The sequence below is a fragment of the Bos indicus genome, chromosome 16 (genome assembly GCF_029378745.1).
Source record: "Bos indicus isolate NIAB-ARS_2022 breed Sahiwal x Tharparkar chromosome 16, NIAB-ARS_B.indTharparkar_mat_pri_1.0, whole genome shotgun sequence".
In the NCBI taxonomy this organism is placed as follows: domain Eukaryota; kingdom Metazoa; phylum Chordata; class Mammalia; order Artiodactyla; family Bovidae; genus Bos; species Bos indicus.
In genome coordinates this window covers 43,249,255-43,269,631 of record NC_091775.1, presented here as the reverse complement: position 1 = coordinate 43,269,631, position 20,377 = coordinate 43,249,255, and the positions used below count along the sequence as shown (strand labels likewise).

The following is a 20,377-nucleotide window of genomic DNA, read 5'->3' as shown; positions in this document are numbered from 1 at the left end:
GCCCAGCAAACACCATCTACTGGTGAAGGATTACTAAAAACGTAAAAAAGGACATGAAATTTTTAATTAACTATAAACGTATCTTTTATTAATTTAGTTAATTAACTGTAAATGTATTATTTTGCTTATTTTGTTTGTCTTAATTTACTACCACTTACTTTCTAAAATAAATACTTCTAACCATTATGGGCATCGTGATTCATTTGTAGTAATTAACTTAATTAGGTCTTAATTAATTAGCTAATTGTGTCTCTAAGACACTGTAAACCAAAACAGCAAGCAAATTGAGGGAGGGATGGGATAAGGAGATTCTATTTAGGCTGGTATCTTGCCACTATCAAGAGATGCCATTCATGAAATAAAGTTAGGAGTAAGGACAGCTTTGGTAAGAGAACTCCCAACTCTTTCCAGGTTTAAGATGTCTTCAAGGCGTAGTTTTTATTTTGTTATGATCCTCCGATAGTGCTCCATGTCAACATCAAGTAGCAAATCATACTCTAAACCCATGCCCCCAATTTTTATAGCTCTCTGCCTTTGCTGCCCTCCACTAACAAGGATAATTTCATACATATATATTTCCACCCTTATCCATGTTTTAAAACTTGGCTAAGTTTTAAAAATAAAGTGCTTCAAATAGTGAGTAATGGGCTGGCAGAACTCATTACCTAAAGAAGTGAGATTGACAGGCCTCTTCAATTATAGGACTGGGCTCAGAGAGTATGGAATAATTCTCCAAGTTCAACGATACCAGTGGATTCTAAGGGGGTTAGAACCCAGTTCCACGTGGGACACAGGCCTGACTCAGTGGAACTATCTCTTCCTAACTCCTGGGCACCTCCTTACAGAACCGCTGCTGACAGTTTCTGTGAAATGGTCCCTACAGTACATTACAGAGATCAAGGGACAAGAGACTCTAAAATACAATAGTTCTTGAGTTAAATTTGTGTGATGCACAACATAAGAGGAGGTAGAAAGTCTAAGCTGGAGGAAAAGCAGGGCACTGCGGATGGCAGGGAGGTCAAAGGAAAACCTCGAGACAAAAGCATCCTGATCGTGCTGTTGTTTCCCATGAGGTGTCCAGCGGCAGCCTCTCCAGTGGCTGATTCACAGGCAGGCACATCAGTCCCAGGCAGGGAGCCCAGGCAGTCACCTCATTTCTTCTCCCTTAGATTCTTTCACAAGCTTTTTTCTCTTTTCCCTCCTGAATATTAGTATTTTAAAAGAACACATAGTTTTGTTCCTGAAAATACTTTCCTGGTGGCTCAGATGGTACAGAGTTCACCTGCAATGCAGGAGACCCAGGTTCGATCCCTGGGTTGGGAAGATCCCCTGGAGAAGGAAATGGCAATCCACTCCAGTATCTTTGCCTGGAGAATTTGTGGACAGAGGAACCTGGTGAGCTGCAGTCCATGGGGTCACAAAGAGTTGGACACGACTGAATGACTACCACTTTCACTTCGAGATGCCCTCCCAGGTCCCCTTGCTATGAAAAGCCTAAAAATAATGCATAAAAGATGACAAACACTGTTGGTACATTATCTGAACTGAAACCTTTTACATAAAGCCAAACCTTCAAAAAGTTACATATAAAGAAAAATGGTGAGGCTCTCCACCCCACAATCTGTCCACTGGCAAAAGGAGACAAATAATCTGCCAGTCTTGAGGTCGAGATAGAAGACAGTCTTCCTAAAAGTGTGTAATTTTAGGCCACACCCACACGATGAGTTTAGTTAACTTTTAACTACTTGTGTGGCTTGAGAAACTCTAAGCCAAGAATCTAACTTCAGTTCTCCTGGACCACGTGGTAGAAGCAAATGCAAACCCTCGCTGGAGAGACGCAAGTTCAGAGCATATATTCCAGTATTACTGCTCCAGGGGGAGCCCAGCTGAATATAATGCGTGATCCAAAATTGTAAAACACACAAGGACAGACTTACAGGCTTGCTGCCAGCATGACTTGGCAAAAACAATAAACAACAGAATTAGACCCATCGAAAATCCTATATATAGTAGAATTCAGTTCAATTCAGTCACTTGGTCTTGTCTGACTCTTTGCGACCCCATAGACTGCAGCACTCCAGGCTTCTCTGGAATTTGTGGACAGAGAATATAAAACAAATCTGCTTAAAATGCTTAAAGGAATAAGAATGAGAATTTTAAAAAATGAGTCAGGAACAAAGTACTATAAAAATATTAGGCGTGTTGCAAAGAACCCAGGATGACTTTAGAAATTATAAAATGTAGTAGGAACTAAAAACTCAATAACAGATCAAAGACATGGTTAAAGAATCAATGAACAGAAAATGGATGTGCAGACACATTCAGAATGCATCTCTGAGAGACAAAGATGAACTACACGATAAGAAACTAAGAGACATTAAGGAGAAAGTGAGAAGCCCCACATGTTGAATCAAATTCTGGAAGGAAAAATAGAAGGATGGAATCTTCATATTCAGACAGTCCACAAATCCCCAGCAAGGTTAAAAAGAGAAATGCAAATGCAGATTTGCAGTCCTGAAACCTCAGGACAACAAAAACGATGAGAAGATCCCAAACGGTCACAAAGGAAAGGGAGATTAAATACAAAGGAATTATAATTTTTCAAGAGCAACAAAAGAAGTCAGAAAACAGTGGGATAACATCTATAGCTGAAGGAGAATCCAGGATCGTATTCTCAGCTAAAAAAAGGTTTTAAAAGAGGGTGAAATAAAGATTTTTTTTTTCAGATAAACAAAAACAGCATTTACTTCAATGGATGCTCAGAAAAGGTATCTGGCTTAGAGAGAACGAAAATGACCCTAGGAGGAAGCTGAAGTGAATCTTCATAAGATTCACTTCATAAGAAATGAAGTGGCAAATGTGGATAAATATAAACAAATATTGTTTGAATAAAATAATAAGGTTTAATTTGGTATAAAAAAAGTGATACTACATAATATAAGAGGGAAGGGAGGTACTTTGAGCAGTCATCCCAAGTTCTGTATATTGTTCAGTGAAAAGGACAGACATAATGATTAATTTTAGACTTTGCTATATAAGATATGCAAATCGAATTTTATGGGTGAAAAAGATAAATTTGGACCCATTTCTCAATCTGTACACTGGGATATATACCAAAGAGCTCAAAGATCTAAATGTAAAAAGTGAAGCCATTTAAGTATTGATACAAGAAGAAACAGAGGTGAAAACGATGTATACACAAAGCTTTTCACTGCGGGATTATTTTAAATACCAAAGACTGGAAAAAATACAAACAGTCATCAGCAGGAACTGGTCAAATAGCTATGGTATGTTCACACAATGAAGTCCCACGTGTCTCTAAAGGAACGAAGGCGTTTCTCAATACACTGCCATGGTGTGAACTCCAGGATATGCTGTTGTGAAAGTGGGAAAAAAGCGAAGTTCCGAAGGTTTATATTATGTTACCTTCTGAGGAAAGGAGGTAGTAGACAAATATTTTCTCATATTTTCAATAATAAACAGTGAAAACATAAAATTTAAAAACTGGAAAAGCTGGTTACCTTAGGGGGAAGCATAGTAGGCAGAATTATGGCACCTCCAAAGACGTCCAGGTCCTAATTCCTAGACCTGTGAATAAACTACTTTACACGACAAGGGGGGCTTTGGAGGATGTGATTAGGGGGTCAGGACGCCAAGATACAGAGATTATCAGGGTGGGCCCAATCTAATTACAGGAATCCTTAAAAGCAGAGAGCCTTTACCTGTTATGTTCAGAGAGAAAGATTTGAGGGCAAAAGAAAAGTCAAAGAGATACAGTGTTGCTGACTTTGAAGAAGCAAGGAGGTGGCCAAAGAAGGCAGGCAGCCTCTAGAAGCCAGAAAAAGCAAGGAAAAGGGTTCCCCCTAGAGCCTCCAGGAAGGAACACAGCCATAAGCGCACCCTGCTTCCAGTTCAGTATGATCGATGTCAGACTGACGACCTAAAGACCTGTAAGACAATCAATCTGTGTTGTTTCAAGCTCCTACGTTGGTGGTGACTTGCTACAGCAAGGCGAATGACAGAGGAAAGAAGAAACAAGGTATGAGAATGGAGACAGAAGCTAGTCTTTGCTGAATATATCAGTCTTTTGTCTTACAGTTTTGACTTAGCAATTATGCTAATGTCTTACAAACCTAGAATGAAAGTTAAATTAGAAAAACACAAGAAATTTCTAAAAATTGAAAGGAAATAGGAATAAATAAATTTAACTATAAACCAAGTTGGTTTCACATCACTCAAAGGATTATTTCAAGTGACTCTGAACACAGTATTTTGGTGTATATTCCCAATAGGACACATCTTCAGAACAAAAACGAACTGCAAAAAACCTTGACCTGCACTCAGTAATCATAGTTAATGCTTGGTCATTTACTGTTTATATGTATAAACAATACATATACTCTGCAATATAAAACAAGTACTTACAGAGATCTCAGAACAAAGGAATCAAGATTTTCAGTGTAACAGGAAAGAGATACAAGTATAAAGTCAAAGAAGTAAAAAACAACTCTTTAATCTTAAATTTGAAATATCAGTATTAAGGTATGGATTATTTTTCCTTTTTAAAAACTACATATTTCTAGTTCTGTTCACTGAGAAGGCCTAGAAACAGTGACACAGCAGCAGCAAAGAGCATCCTAGCATACAAACTGCTGTCTCTATGTTCCATCTCTTACTTGAAGAAACCACAGCTCCTTGCAAGTGGCTATGCTGAGGCTGGAGTATAAGTCTGAAGTATCTTTTTTTTTTTTTTGCCAGAAAGAAAGAAAGTGATCAAAGACTAAGATCACTGGGCAGTTTAAAAAGAACACAAAGCCGGGTAGATTGAAATAATTAGATCATTAAAAGAAGACTGTCTTCAATACATAAATCCATGTATTGGCAGTGATATTCCAAAAAATGTCAGGGGGTCGAGGGGGTTGCCTGGGTCACCCTTTGAGAGACTGTCAGGGACCTGATTCATTATTCTGAAAAAGCGATGAAAGAATCCTGAGTCTGTTCTGCCCTTCCTGAATGAACTAGCCTTTAAATTGACTAAACTGTTGATGACATAAAGTTTTTTATAGATGATTTCTAACTAATAAATCCAGAAGGAATAACAGAAAATCACCACTTTGCAACTGCTATTCAAATAACAGTTCTAGGAAACAATAATCAATAAATACTAAAGTGATTGAGATAAAGGCAGAGGAAGAATGCAGAATCACACCGCCTGAATCCTCTGGTGAACCTGCACTTCACTAGAAGTGGATCACTTAGAAAATACCTGTTTACTAAATGCCCAAATACGAAGTATATGGTACCACCTATGAAGTATTTCTTGCCAAAAGAATAAAACCGGAAAATAATGAATCCTCTAAATCTAACCGGTCTACAAGAAACATTAAAAGACATCTTGATAATACAAGCAGGCAAATCCAGAATGGAAAATTCTATAGGACAAATGACCTGGTTTCTTCCACAAATACACAGAGTGAAAAGCAAAAAAGTGAGGGGAAAAGGAGAAGATACAGAAAGAGAATTAGATATATCAGCCAAGTGCCATGTTATTTGGATTCTGATTTGAATAAGCCAAATGTGAAAAGAAAATTTTAAGACAAACAAGGATAGCTGAAGAAGGGTTGGTATTAGATTACATTAAAGAATTTCATTAATTCATTAATTTCATAGGTGTTGTAATTGTGGTTATACGGAGAGGAGAGAACTGAATGGTGAAATATTATTTTATCTAGAATTTGCTTTAAAATGCCCCAGAAAAACAGTGTGTGTGAATGTGTGTGTGTGTGTGTGTGTGTGTCTAGGGCGGGCAGGTAATAAGATGAAACCAAATTGATAAGATACTTATAACTGTTGATGAGTATGAGAATTTAATATAAGTTGTCTACTTTTCGTTTATGGTTAAAACATTCCATTACAAAATAGAGGGCAAGAGATAAGAAAATGAAAGCTCAATCAAGCCCCAAAAAGAAAAGAAAATACACAAGGTAGGACAAAAATAACGCACTGTGTAAGATGGTGGGTATCAACCTAAATTTATCAGCAATCACAATAAATGTAACTGGACTGAAATGTACTACTTGAAAGACAAAGATTTTCAAATAGATTAAAAGTTAATCTAGCCATATTATTATATATATTATTATGAAATACCAACCTGAAGCAAAAAGTCAAAAGACAGTCAAAAGTAAAAAGATAAGAAAAGACACGCATCTCCAAAAAAAGCTGGTATAACTAAATTAACATTAGTCAAAACAAATCTCAAGGTATTATCAAAGACAAAAAGGGTCTGTAAAATGATAAAAGATTCAGCTCACCAGGAAGATATGATGATTTAAAATGTGTATGCACCTAATGATATAATCCCCAAATTAACTACACTATGAGAAATTTATAAATCTATCCTTGTAAAAGAGAATTTTTATTTTACTTCTCTTAGTACTTGATAGATTAAGCAAACAAATATTAATAATGATATAAAAGATTCAAATACAAGTTCAAATCTAATAACATATGTAAAACCTTGTGCCTAACATTAGCAAATACACTCTATTCCCAAGTGCAGAGGAAATGTTTGCTGAAAACAATCAAGCATTAGATGATTAAGGCAGTTACAGCACACATCAAAGAATCATAAACCCAAAGCAATTGAGTTAGAAACTGCTATCCAAGAAAGAGATTTAAAATCCTACATTTGCAAATTAAAATACCCACTTCTAACTAACTCGATGATGAAAGAAGTCATAACAAAGATTAGAAAATACTTCTGAACAGTAATGAAAACACATTATTATTCAGCAATAAAAAAGGAATGAACAACCTGAACAACACAGATCAATCTCAAAAGTGAAAGAAGCCAAACACAAAAAAACTGTGTATGCTTCTAATTCTATGCATATGTCCAGAAAAGGCAAATCTACAGAGGCAGAAAGTAGGTAAATGGTTGCCTAGAGTTGGGATAGGAATGGAAAATGACTGCAAACGGGCAGGAGGTTTCTCTCTGGGGTTATGAGAATTTTCTAAAATTAGATTGTAGTGATGTTGCAACTCTGCAAATATACTAAAAATCATTGGATTTTACATGCAAGAAGGACATAAGAAGGATATATTTTTATGGCATGTAAATTTCACCTCAATAAAGTTTTTGAATGCAGCAGCTACATTTAATTTGCAAATTAAAATATACACTTCTAATTTAACTTGGAGTTAAATGTACAGCCTTAACAGATTACATTTAGACAAGGAGAAACATCAACCATAAAGAAGCTAATATCTAATAATTCTTTTTTAAAGCAGAAATAAGAAAATAGAAGCAAAGTAATAGTAAAGAGCAGATTAATGAAATAGAAACAAAGATATAAGAGAGAAGAGAAACATGGGACTTTCCTGATGGTCTAGTGGCTAAGACTCCCAACACAGGGGGTGCAGGTTTGATCCTTGGTCAGGGAACTAGATCCCACATGACACAATTAAGAGTTCCCATGTTGCAACTAGATCCCTCATGCTGAAACTAAGATCCAGGGCAGCCAGAAAATAATACACGTAAATTTTAAACTTTTTTAAAAAGAAGAGAAACAAAAGCAAAAATTGGTTCTTTGAAAAATACTATGACAAACCTCTACCAAAAAATTAAAATATAAAATAGCGAACAACTTCATACCAATAGATTTTACTATTCAGATAAAACAAATACTTTCTTAGAAAAATGTGACTCAAATTGTCTTAAAAAGAAACAGAAAAGCTAAACAAATCTTTGAAACTGTGGTTAAAAAAAAATTATAGGTCAATTCCTCTCAGGAACACAGATGTAAAAATTCTAAATTACATATTAGATAGAAAATCAATGTATTAAAAAATATAACCAAGATGATTTTGACACAAGATATCAAGGGTATTTTTAGCACTAAAACACGTATCAGTGTAATTCAACATATTAATATATTAAAAGAAAAAAACCAAATGATTATCACAAGATTAAAAAAAAAAGGCATTTGATAAAGCTAATACTTATTCATGACAGATACTCTTTAGCAAATAATACCATAAGGGAATATTTATATCTTTAAAAAGCTACCTATCAAAAACCTACAGCAAACATTATGTTTATTGCTGAAATTTTAACTGCAGACCCATTACATCAGGAACAAGATTAAAGGTTTCCTCTATTACAGTCTACTCAACACTACAGTGAAGGTCCTAGGAAGAAAAGTAACAACAGCTTTAATGACTAAAACAAAAAAGGCAAAACTGCTTTTTATTTTCTGCAGATTATATGATTATCTAGTGAAAACCTGGGAAAATATACAGGTAACTTATTAGAATTAGTAAGAAATCAATGAGGTTGATTATGTAAAAATAAACTGCACTTGTACACTTTAGGAGCAAAGCTAGAAAATACATTTTCTAAAAAACATACTATCTTTTCTGAATGTACATCAAGTTGACCATATGATCAGAGAAGGAAAAATAATTACTTCCAATATCTTTTAAAGGCAGTACTCTGACTGTATACCCTTGTGGAATATATTCTAAGAACAGCAGGAACTGCAAAGCCACCTTGAACTGTATTCAGTAGGTTTGCTGTAGGTAGTGGTACAGGTACGGTAATCACAGAACTACAGTGCGGGCTCTATGGTTTAGAGAAAGAAAAAGACCAAGAGAGAGGAAGAGGAAGAGAAAGGGGAAAATTATTCTTTACAGAAAAATGCCAGCTATTAGAAACAGAAGGAATAAAAGAACTAAAGTCATTACTTTACAAACAGCATGATAACTGATTTCAGCAAGGATCCTCAATGGAGGCTAAAATCACTGGGTGAAAGGTAGCTGGGGAAGAGGACAGTCACACAGTCTCAAAGCTATTACCCCACACGCTACTGATGACTGAGGCAAACAGGTAACTTTAAATGGAGAGATCTGATAAACACCAACCGTACCACGTGCTCAAACTTAGGACCAACAATAACAGGACAAACTGACATTACCAGATCCAATAAGAAGTATTGTAACTGCACCTCTGGAGTATTCACAGAAGTGTGTGACTTAAATCTAGTCATGAAGAAGAAATCAGAAATCCACTGTGGGATGTTCCATCAGATTACTGGACTGAACACTAGATTACTGAGAATAACAATGCTGTCCCGTCCCACCAGCCACTCATCTTTTAGCCATTCTGAATGATATGACAGGAAGCTGGGTTGAGCTGATGAATCCTACACACCTAGGTGTCAGAAGCTCAGGGAAGTTAATGGCAAGCAGAGTCCATTATAAGGAAGCCAAGGCGCAGATGGACCTTCCACACAGGCACTGGGCAGGGAGGAGCAAGGGTCAGGGGTTTAGGCACTTACTTCCCGGATGGCCCCGTCACAAACCCGAATGACATTCAGGAATGTGGGCATGACCTGGGGCAGGAACTGCACGCACTTGAGCCCCAGGGACTTGAAGATGAAGGTGATAGCCTGGACAACCATGGTGTGGTGGTGAGAGAGGGACTGGTCTCGGAAGATGCGCATCAGGGCCACCATGGACACGGCCGGGTAGAACTCGTCTAGAGGCAGGTTCCCCATGTTGACCAGCATCTCGCTGGTGCTGTAGTCAGCTAGGACCAAACAGCAATGAGGGTCGTGAGCTACACGCGACTCTCACTGTGGACAAAACATGGTTAACAACAAACAAAAATCCTCCAGACACTCATTAGCATTCGTGTCTCTCTCCCTGCCACATTCTAACAGCACTGGGAATACAGGGTATATTAGGAACCAATGAATAGGCTCTCACCATGAAGGACACACAGTTTTTGGCTTGTCTGTTATCTAAACTATGAAAGCCTAAAACAGTACATGATAGGTTTGCTTTAAATTGCTGTGTTTAATTTAGCTTCTTATCATTCCAGTTCACAACTTTGTAGCTGAAACCATCAATAAAAATAATTACTCCCCCAAGTGAAAGTAAGGGGGATTAAATTAGGTAAACATCTGTTCAGCAGTTGCTTGGTCCCCCTGGGGAATTCAGACAAGTTAGCAACAAATGCTACCTGACCTGAACAACAAGGATCTCAAGGACTGGGGGTGGAGAGGGTATGGAGGGTGGGGGAATAAGGACCCTGAGAAGCAGAACATCCAAGAGACCGGATGACACGGTGCTGAGGGTGGAGGAACACCTGGAGGACATGGCTCAGGCTCCGCTTGACAGCTGGGGGTCTGACAGGGCATCATCACAGGCACACTTCTCTAACACACAGAACACACTGGAAGCAGAAGGGGCCCATCCACAGAGTTCAGAAACAATTAGTTTATTTACTTTATTTATTTATTTTATTTTGCTGAACTGGATGGGGAAGCCACTGTTGAACTTTCCTACTTTCAGATAAGTCTGCCTGAAGGAGACAGTGGGTTAAGTCTAGAAAACTTGCCGGCATCCCCAGGCCCTACCCAATCTCTCAGGCTATTTATCTAAAGGCAAAGAACTCCAGGGCCAGACCACTTGATGGAAAAAGAACCCTGGATTCGGATTGCTACCTGCTTTTCTATGCCCTCTGAGCCTTGTATCAGATTTCCCTATCAATTAAAATTGGGACAATCAGTTCTACCCTCTTCCTCCTTGGGTGCCACGGGAAGAGAAAACATCAAACAGGCACTAACAAAGAATGACAGATGAACAAATGTGATGGGGTGATAATTCACCTCTTTCTCATCAGCACAAAAAGTGAGCACAGACATAGTCTGTTAACCCTTAACAAAGAACCCAGGCAAACAGGGAGACTAGACACAGCGCCCTTCCTATGATTCAAGAGCAAACTACTGACGTTCCATTCAAAAGTCACCAAGTGAACCAGTGAAGGATCATTTCATAGTTATCCAGCACCAGGCTCTTTCTAAACAAAGCCAGTGAGGGCTTTGTGAGGCAAGCACTTGGCAAGCCACTCACAGATCCCCTCAACTTACAAGAATCCTGACTTGACTTGGACTCTGACAGGCTGACGGCAGAAGCGTCCCGGGACTGGTCGATCATGCCAATGTTCACTTTGTGCTTGTAGGGATCCAATGCCCCTAGGAGCCCCAACACACGGATAGCCTGTGTGGGAAAGGGGTGGGGGAAAAGGAAAACATTCATCACAGCACCTGACTACAACAAAACAGTGCTCACGGACACTCCTCTCCCGTTCCCAGCTACAGGGACAAAACAGAAAGGGAGAGGAAGTCTCATCAACACCGCTGGAGAGTGTTAATGCCGCAAACATCTCCCACTCTCTCTCCATTCTCCCAGCAAGTCTGTAAAGACTAAGTCTGACAAGCTTCCTACCTCCCGCCGTGTACCCTGGTTTTGCTCAGTCTTCAGAAAGTTCAGCAGCACCTCCAGCAATGTGGGGTACTTCCTGTAGGGCTCTACCACGTAGCCAGTGCTGGCCACCAACTGCCCCAAGGTCCACAGAGCCACCTGGACAGGAAAAAGGTCACATGACTCATACAGCCAGTAAGAGAGAAAAGAAAACATACTTCGTACTCTTTGTTAAATGGTTATAACAAAGAGTTAAAGGCTATTACAAGAAAAGAATTTCCAGTGAAGACACTAACCATAAACACAAATCCTGAGAGCTGGGATATAAAAACAAGGCTACAAATCAATACAACCGTCACTGGATCAAAGGTAAAGAGCAGACCTGCCTTTCTCAAAGGAAATACACAGTCCTTCTCACCATGGATGATTGATAGAAGAAGTCTGACCCAAAAGGAAATTAAGGTTGGTCTTACTTTTAGTCTAGGCACCTAATAATCTCAATGACCAAAGTGAAACCAGGGTGGGGAGGGTGGGCTGGAGCTCTGTTGGCCTCTACAGCCAGAGGCTAAGGCACTCTTTTTCCTTTTAGGAGGCTGGAGCTCTGACGGGTGATCTGTAATTTTTTTTTTTGTCTAGAGGAAACGGCACTGGTCAGCTCTAACACTGACAACAACTCTGGGTCAGGATGACAGCTAATTCGGTTCCAAGTCTTTTTTCTTTTCACTAAGTCAACAAATGTTTCCAAGTACCCACTATGTGCTAGCCATTGCTTGGGGACACTAAGGTGACAGAGGTCCCTGGCCTCATGGGCCTGTCCTGTTCAAAGAGGAAGTGGTGCTACTCACCTGCCTTTTGGCCAACAGAGAGGAGTCTTGGAGCATGTCCATGATGATAATAAAAAGTTCATCAACCCATTTCCTCATTTCAAGGCCACTAACCTACAAAATGAAAAAGGACGTGGCAGACAGCATTAGAAATTATGGCATTAAGAAGTATTTTGACCTCATCAGAGGTATAATCACATTCTTCCCATCCTATGGGAAAAAACAGTTGTCACCTTACCTGAGCCAACTCTCCTATCGTAGCCAAGACATTATTGATCACACCTGGGTTTGGATCAGGGTCTGGATCTTTCAGTTTCAAAATTAAAGCCTATGGAAAGAAGGTACAAGAAAATGAATCCTGGTAAGAATTGACTAGGACACTTCTTTTCACATAAGTAAAGTTCACCCCAGAGATCATCTCAGACACAGGTAAATTACTTCTCCGGCTTTATGAATCCAGGGTTCCTCTGGTATGTAAATTCTCCTTTCTCCATACTGTACACAAGTCTGATGTAAGAGGGAGCTGGGAAGTGCCATGATTCACAAATGTTTCCCATGCCTTTTCTAAACTGCATCTGTGTGACCATGTACCCACATTCACATAGGTTGTGACACGCTTCACATGACTCAACATATCAGATTTGAAGGCTGTCTCCGATGAGTATATATTTTTGCCTGTGTCCTGCGGCATATGGGATCTTAGTTCCCTGACCAGGGCTCGAACCTGTACCTCCTGGACTGGGAGAGCAGAGTCTTAGCCACTGGACCACCAAGGAAGTCCCACTGCCTCAGATTTTAAAGCTCACTTATTTCTTCACTTTGGGGGAGCTTCTTTATGCTGCTGTTTTCTCCTCTCCAAGAACATTTGATAATTGATGATGTGCTTGAAACACTACATCAGGAGGAGAGCACTTTCCTGCAACTGGTGAAATTCTTGGTATCTTGAGCTGCAGGTGCTTGATGCGGCTCTTGTCCCTGAGTGTGGGACCAAAGAAATTATCTACTTTGTTCAGTGTACCAGTGAACAACGAAACACTCCCTTTGTCCCAAGACAGCCTGGAGAGATAGTACCTGTCTCTGTCTGTTGCAGATTACCTTCAGAATAGGCTCCATGTAGGGGCGGATGAGCCGCGGGGCGTTGGAGACCAGGTGGCCCAGCATGCGGGCACTCTGCTCCTTGATTCTTCCAATGCCGCTGTGCTCCAGCTCTGTGAGAATCTGTAGGTAAGAAAGGCTCTCTATGGCAGAGGAAACTCAACAGCTGCTGTGTGTCTGAAGGGAGAATGAGGCGGGGACTAGAGGAAGGAACCAGAACGGGATACTCCACAAGCAAGGCCATCTCTGCCGCTCATAGAACAGTCCTGGAGACAGCAGTGACAAGCGGAAAAACTGCTTGAAACCAGCCCTTCTGTCATAGTGCTCCACGGGCCCTTGGTCCTCTGTGAAACATAGCATTTAACAGTGTAGACAGTCATAGGAGACTGAGAAAACACAGGGCTCACTGTCAACAGAGTTTTGCAAAAATAAAGACTGATGCAAGGGCTCTCTGCAAAAAAAAATCTTTGCAGATTCCAGTCAGCAAATCACTCAGAGTAGCTATAAATGATAACAATGGAATCGAAGACCGATGATGTTGAAAGAAATACTGAAACTTAGCAGTGCTTCTGGGCACCTCTAGATAAACCTAAACAGGGATCATACCAACAGGATCCCCTTGAATCTTAATGAACAGAGATAACATGTGTGATCTAAGCAACCTGCTGAAAACACCAGCAAATCAGCATGTTATGCTCCTGGGGACACAAACAACTTAATATAGACAAACTTCTGGAGAGCTGAAGTTGCCAGAAGGAAACCTCTGCACAGTGGGAAAAGGGAGAAACAAAGCTCATGTTAACTCAGCTACCCAGAGGAGGAGTCCCCAAGTTAATGTTTCATCTTAGATTATTGCTTTACTAATCCCAATTTCCTGGACGCCCCTAGCCTGTTGTCAGTAGGTCACAACAGATAGCAGTGAGAAGGGATGGAGAGGGATACTAAGGACAGACCTGTAACTGCAAGAAGAGATGGCTGTCTGGGAGGAAACGGCTCCAGGGAGGAATGCACAATTCTCTGGGACAGCATGGTGCCAAATCAGAGAGTCCTCAATTTACTCCAGAGCCAAAGAGCATCGCTGAGCAAGGGCAGTGGGTAATAAGAATACCCAGTGCCGTCCCTGATGATCAAGACGCCAAGAAGAGACCACAGCACACTTGGGTGTGGTCCCTTACCAAGGCATGAAAATGTAGAATTCAGCATGGGGAAACTTGTATCAAAGTTTAAAACCAAGAAAAATTATTTAAAATTTTTTCCCAAGCAGCCCTTGTTTTATTCATTCCTTTTGCTAATAAAGTGTTCCCAGATTTGAGCCTTCTGATAAAACAGAAAAAATGAAATGAAATAAAATTCTGGTATTTCAAGGGCTGAGTTCAGTACAGAGTAAATTCATTTAATGATGCTTCACATTTTCCAGTATCAGAAAAATGAGAAGGCCTGACAGCTTACTGTAAACTTCTCGACAACACAGGCTACCCCTGGCTGCTTCACTGACGTGCTTCCAGCACCCAGCAGTACTTGGAACATAGCAGGTGCTCAAAACATCTGTTGTCTGAATGAACATACTGATATTCTCATTAGGAATTATATCCTTATCAAGCTTACTTAGTACAGTTTGAGCTGCCAGGCTCAACAATGATTTCTTTTCCTTCCCCAAACTTTACTTATTTCAAGAAGACTTAAAATGACAGGCACCCCTAACACAGGCCAGCAGTTAAGAAATAAACCATTAAGCTAAAAGCATAAGTGACAATATAAATATAATATTTATTTGTTCACTGATGACTTTATTCACTGTTACTTTAATTACGATAAACTGTGAATAAATGATATTTCTTTAGGATAAAAGTTACATATATTTATAATTTTCTATGTTTAAGTGCTTTATTTGTTAGAAGCGTTTATTTACTTCAAAAGAAACCATGGGGAGGGTCACGAAGCTGAGGGTGAGGTAGGGACAGGATGGAGTGAAGGGACGGGAAATGACCGAGTAAGCCACGCTGAGACCCAGAGAGGTCGGTAGAAGTAACACAAGGCAGGCAGGACTGTACCCCAAGCATTGCTCACAATGTGGCCAGAGAACTTACTTAGGTAGATGAAGACAAAAACCAGGGGATAAGTTTCAGGAGCTCAAGCAGCAAGGTCAACCTGAGGCTCTAGTCCAATCAGCTGAGCTTGGCATCTGGCATTATTGAGCAAAGATAGCCAGGGAGCCAGGGACCACAGAGCAGGGGCAGTGATAATGAGAAACAGAGCTGGGACCTCTCCTGTGCTCGGCCTCTGTGGCCGGCCTGGCAGCAGTGGGAGAATTAGGAGGGGAAGGATAGGGAGGCACTGGGCCAACTGACACCCTCTGCAGCAGATGCAGAAAAGAGGAGCCAGAAGTGGATTTGCTGATGACTTGCCAGGAAAAAGGAAGAGCTGCATGAGAGGTCAGCCTGGGCCTAGGAGGTCTCCTGGAGTCACACTGACAAGAGGCCTATGAGGTGATAAGCACTTGAACCACAATTATCAAGCCGGGAAAACATGTGGACTCTTGGCACCAAATGTGGCTTCTACCAGGCGTCTCAACCCTTCTCCCCCTTCCTCCTCTCTTTCCCCATACAGTGCTCACAGGAGCGTGTGCTCACAGGAGCGTGCCCTCCCCACCACCCTGAGGGGTGGCCGTCACACCCTCACCTGGATGAGCATCTTGCGCAGGAAGGGCATGACGAAGGCTGGGTTCATGCTGCTGAGCCGGCCCACAGTGCAGATGGCCAGCTCCCGGATCTCAAACACCTGGTCATTCAGAGCCACAAACAGGGCCTGCAGGTTCTCCGCCTGGGCCAGGTGTGCATCAAAGCGCTCGTCCAGGGACGCCAAGACACAGTAGCGGATGTCGGGGTCTGCAAGAGCAAATGAGCCTTTCAGTGCTTCTACTCTTTCATCCCTCCAGTCCTTTCCCACGTCTGCCTCCACTGCCATCATCCTAGAGGGGGACTCCAGACACCCTTGTCTCACCGAACTTGTCATTTTCTTTCTCTACTGAAAGGACAAAGATGACAGAATTTAAGGCTGATTATCTTACACAATAGGCTGGCGTGGCCAAACCTAAGGCCTTGCCAGAAGAAGAGCTGGACATCAGTTTGTTGAGGCCGAAGGATTCCAGAAGGACCACGCAAGGAAGCTGGCTACTTCTAACTGTACCTGGCACCTACACTTCCCTAGACTGCCTGCATCTCAAACTTTACCAGGATCGGTTATCCCAACCACGAGCAGTTTGCTGAGCACATCTGCCACCACTTGCACTGCAGTCTGGCTGACCACATGAGCGTGGCCACTGATGAGGTGGACAGAGGGTGTGAGCAGGCGGGAGCAGGTGCGGGCGGCCTCCATACGGATCTCCTTGTGCTCGCTGTTCAGGAAGTGATCCGCACAGTGGCGGACAAACTGGGTCAGAGAGTGGCCTGGATACAAGGGCAGAGAGAAGACAGAATGAACACCGCTGCTTTGGACAGCAGCTCTGTGACTCACTGGCTGCAATTTCCACTTAGTGGCTACTAATTTAATTTTCAGCAAGATGTTGATCAGCAAGATACTGACCCAGAACTCTTCTCTTAAAAAGGTAACAAATGGGATTCCAATGGGCAGAAAGGCAGATGGAGAAGGAACTGGGAGACGTACAAAAGACAGTTCCTTCCTGCTTCCATCCTAATCTTTTATTTCCTTCAAAAAATGAACTATTTTGTTTTATTCTGACACTGTTTTTCATATTCCCAGAGAGAAAAACCATTTTTGATCAAATTTACCTTGTCTATTTTAGTTTCCAGATTCAAATATCAAAAAGAGAGTTTGATGTAGGCTGAGTTTAAATATAACTCCTTGCTATTCATTAGAAATAAATTATCCTGAGTGTTAATCAGTGTAACTGGAGGAACTGAAACGGGAAATCATGGACGCCGTAAGTACTCAGACAGCACATCTAGACTTCTTATACTTGCTGTTTCTCTGCAGTCTTGACCAGTACCACCTACGTGATCTTAAATTTCATCTACGTGTGCATTTTTCTCTCCTGAAATATATCTCCCTAGGGTGTTAACGTGGGTTTTTCTGCAGCTTGGAATTCCAAACTGAACTGCATAGTACAGTACTCTTGGAAATCATACAGCCATAGTAACAAAAACACCCCAAGCCCTGCTTATACATTTTAAAGCATTAAACACCATCTCAGCTACAGGGAAGTAAGAAAGTGCAGAGTCCACCTCTGTAGCATTAGTTCTTTGGATTAATGCATACTATTCTTCAAAATATCTGTACCCCCTACCCACTTTTCCTGTCTTTGTATGAGACAAAGAAACAAAGATAGGAATTAACAATATATAGAAAGAATATAGGAAGGATGAGCTGCTGCAGAATCAGCCACCCTGTCTCCAGGACCCAAGCCAGAGCCAGGGATTCTAGGCACCCTCAGTCTGTTCTCAAGGTTCCCAGTGTCACTGACTTTCTTGGCAAGAGTCACCACCTTTTCTTACCTTCAAATTCAAAACTGCCGAGAGTTCGGAGAGCAAGGGTGATGCTGCCCACATCACTGGCCTCAGGGAGGGTCGTGAGACCAGGGGAAGCCAGCTGATGGGCCAGGCCCTTGGGCATGCCGGGGTGCCGGAGGGGTTTGTGCATAAGGACCAGGGACAGCATCTTCAGGAGCCCGTCTTGGATGTCCTTTTTCAGCTGTGGAATCTGACGGCTCAGGTCATAGAGCACAGCTGTGAGGGCAGGGCTGAAGGGTGGGAAACCAGTCACGACAAGGGCATGTGACATCTGGTCTGTTCTGGAGAAGAAACAGCCCTTTCTCTCCAGAACAGGGACTGGGTCCCATCTCTGCTTGGTTTTTACAGCAGAAAGAATACTATAAAATTGAATATATATCCTAAAATCTCTTGGTCTGATTCCGGATTTCAAAACAATCTATGATTTTGTACTGAGCAAACCTGTTTACTATAATTTAGCCACTAAAACCAAGTCTCAATAAGTTACCTGGGAAGCAGATTGACAGCATCATCCTTATTTTATAGATGAAGAGAACGAAAGTGTAGGGAGCTTAAGTAATTTGCCCATAATAATATAAATGACAACTGCGAACATTACCAGAGCGTTTCTTAAACACACAGCACTTTGTGAACTCTTCTACTGAATCCCCAGGACAAATCCAGACAATAGGAATTGTTATTGTACCCACTTTTCAGACTAGAAAGCTGAGGCTCAGAGAAGTTAAATAATTTAGTTACAATCACCAAGCAAGCTAGTGATGAAACATGGATTTGAAATCAGCCTCTGTATTTAGTGTGAGCTATCCTACCTAGTCAATGTTATATGCCAACAGCCATGCCTCTTTCTTTCCACACAGACCCAGGAGTGTGGCTCGAGCCTCATACTAACCGAGACAGGGACAGCTCAGGTTCCTGACACCTACCTCAGGCCCACCGCCAGCATGGGCTCCAGCAGCTCCTTGATGTCCTGTTGGATGCCTGGCCCCATGGCTCGGGCCAGCATGCTGATGCAGGTGAACACTGTGGCATCCACTTGCATAGCCTTCTGTCTCCTGCAGAGAACCCAAGTGTGACCAGTTTAGACATAATGGCATTTTGTGATGTCCTACCTCAAAATCACCGTGGGGCAAGCAGGGCAGGTTACCCAAACGGGGCCACCCCATGTGGGTGTGCAGGTGACCTAGTGGGGCCCATCACCCTGCCGTCACTGCAGACTTGTATATTTACAACAAATGTCCAGCAGATGGCAGTAAAGTCTCCTGAGTAAGGGGCCCCACTTCAGAATTCACACAAAAGGCGCCACATGGGTTAGAGTGGTGCTGGCCAAGGTACCGATTTAGGAAGCAAACTGAGCAACATGCAGATCAGGGACCAGGAGTGAAGGGCACAGCCATCATATGGGAAGAAATTCTACTCCCTGTGAGGAGAAGGCTGGGCTTGAGATGGGCGAGGCTCAGTAATTCACTAGCACAATCCTTGCTACTAACACAGGGAACTATGAAGACACAATTCTAATGAACTCTGACCCCGAGACTTAGAGAAGATACCCCAGCCTCGCCACTTTGCAGGGTGCTGAGGTCTTTCTCATATTTTATTCATTGGGAGGTTTTGAGAGGAAGAATAATGTATCCAACTTTAGTGATGAAAGGGTGACCATTAGGTCCCCTCATTTCTAGTCTGGGAATCCTCACTTTAGTTGTTATCAGAATAAGACCTTTGAAAGCCAGAGAAAAGAACAGAACTAGGAGATTCCCAGTAAGTAATATACATATTGAGAACAGCACTGGTATCTAATATGTTTGCAGGTATTCAAGCTTCCCAAATATTTACATCGATGTCACTTCATTTGGAAAAGGCCAGAGCTCAATTGAGGAAGGGCTATTCATTATATAATTTGCTGGTTAATGATGCAGAGAACAGGATTAAGCTCCACAGAAACTGGAATGGAGCATCCTTTCTCCTCAACCAAATGGGGTGGAAGATGAAATAGTAATAAAGATGCTTACTTATGGGCGAAGTCCTTAGGGGGCAGGGCTGCTCGGATGATGTCCAGCACACGAGGTAAATAGACCTTGAACTCAGACCTCACAGCCACAGAAAGTAGCCCCAGGGCTTGAAAGGCTGCTGTCCGTTCCTTCTCCTTCTTGACGCAGCTCAGGACATGGTTCATGGTATCCTGGAGGTACTGGGTATCTGAGCACAGAAACGACAAAGTGTATATGGCTCAAGGTGAGGGCTGGTCTCTGTGTCAAGGTCAGGGTTCCTATGCAACATGCAATTTAAGAATAAATCAAGAGAGCCTGTTGGAAAGGCATTAAAGAGAATTGAGAGAATGTACAAACCAAAGTCTTATGCTTGATAATCACTCCTCTGATAAAGCTTTTAGAAATATTAGAAATATAAGCTGTTTTTCTCCTTTAATAAAAAAAAAAAAAAAACTTAATCACATTAATTGTCCCCATCCGTGTTACATTTTGAGGGAAAAGATTATATGCTCTTGTTTAAGAAATATATGTTAAATCTTGGTTTAAAACGAGGAAAGGATCAACTAAGCTATTTTATATTGAAATTTACAGTAATATTGAAAATTGTTTCCAATAAACAGGCCATTCCACTCAGCCTAGGCCTAGAAATCACTTTGCTATCACCTAGAGAATTCTG

General features: G+C 41.4%; 1 protein-coding gene across 1 annotated transcript in view; it reads right to left on the bottom strand.

Annotated features, from left to right (window-relative positions):
* MTOR (mechanistic target of rapamycin kinase) overlaps positions 1–20,377 on the bottom strand; it is a 123,672-nt gene that overhangs the window by 88,845 nt on the left and 14,450 nt on the right. The window contains exons 9-19 of the mRNA XM_070768227.1: positions 19,723–19,909; positions 18,640–18,768; positions 17,702–17,946; positions 16,421–16,636; positions 15,870–16,075; positions 13,191–13,313; positions 12,334–12,423; positions 12,117–12,209; positions 11,296–11,430; positions 10,938–11,067; positions 9,342–9,592 (exon numbers count right to left, since the gene is read on the bottom strand). Of these exons, the coding sequence (XP_070624328.1) occupies positions 9,342–9,592; positions 10,938–11,067; positions 11,296–11,430; positions 12,117–12,209; positions 12,334–12,423; positions 13,191–13,313; positions 15,870–16,075; positions 16,421–16,636; positions 17,702–17,946; positions 18,640–18,768; positions 19,723–19,909 (1,805 nt within the window). The remainder of the gene's footprint in view (positions 1–9,341; positions 9,593–10,937; positions 11,068–11,295; positions 11,431–12,116; positions 12,210–12,333; positions 12,424–13,190; positions 13,314–15,869; positions 16,076–16,420; positions 16,637–17,701; positions 17,947–18,639; positions 18,769–19,722; positions 19,910–20,377) is intronic.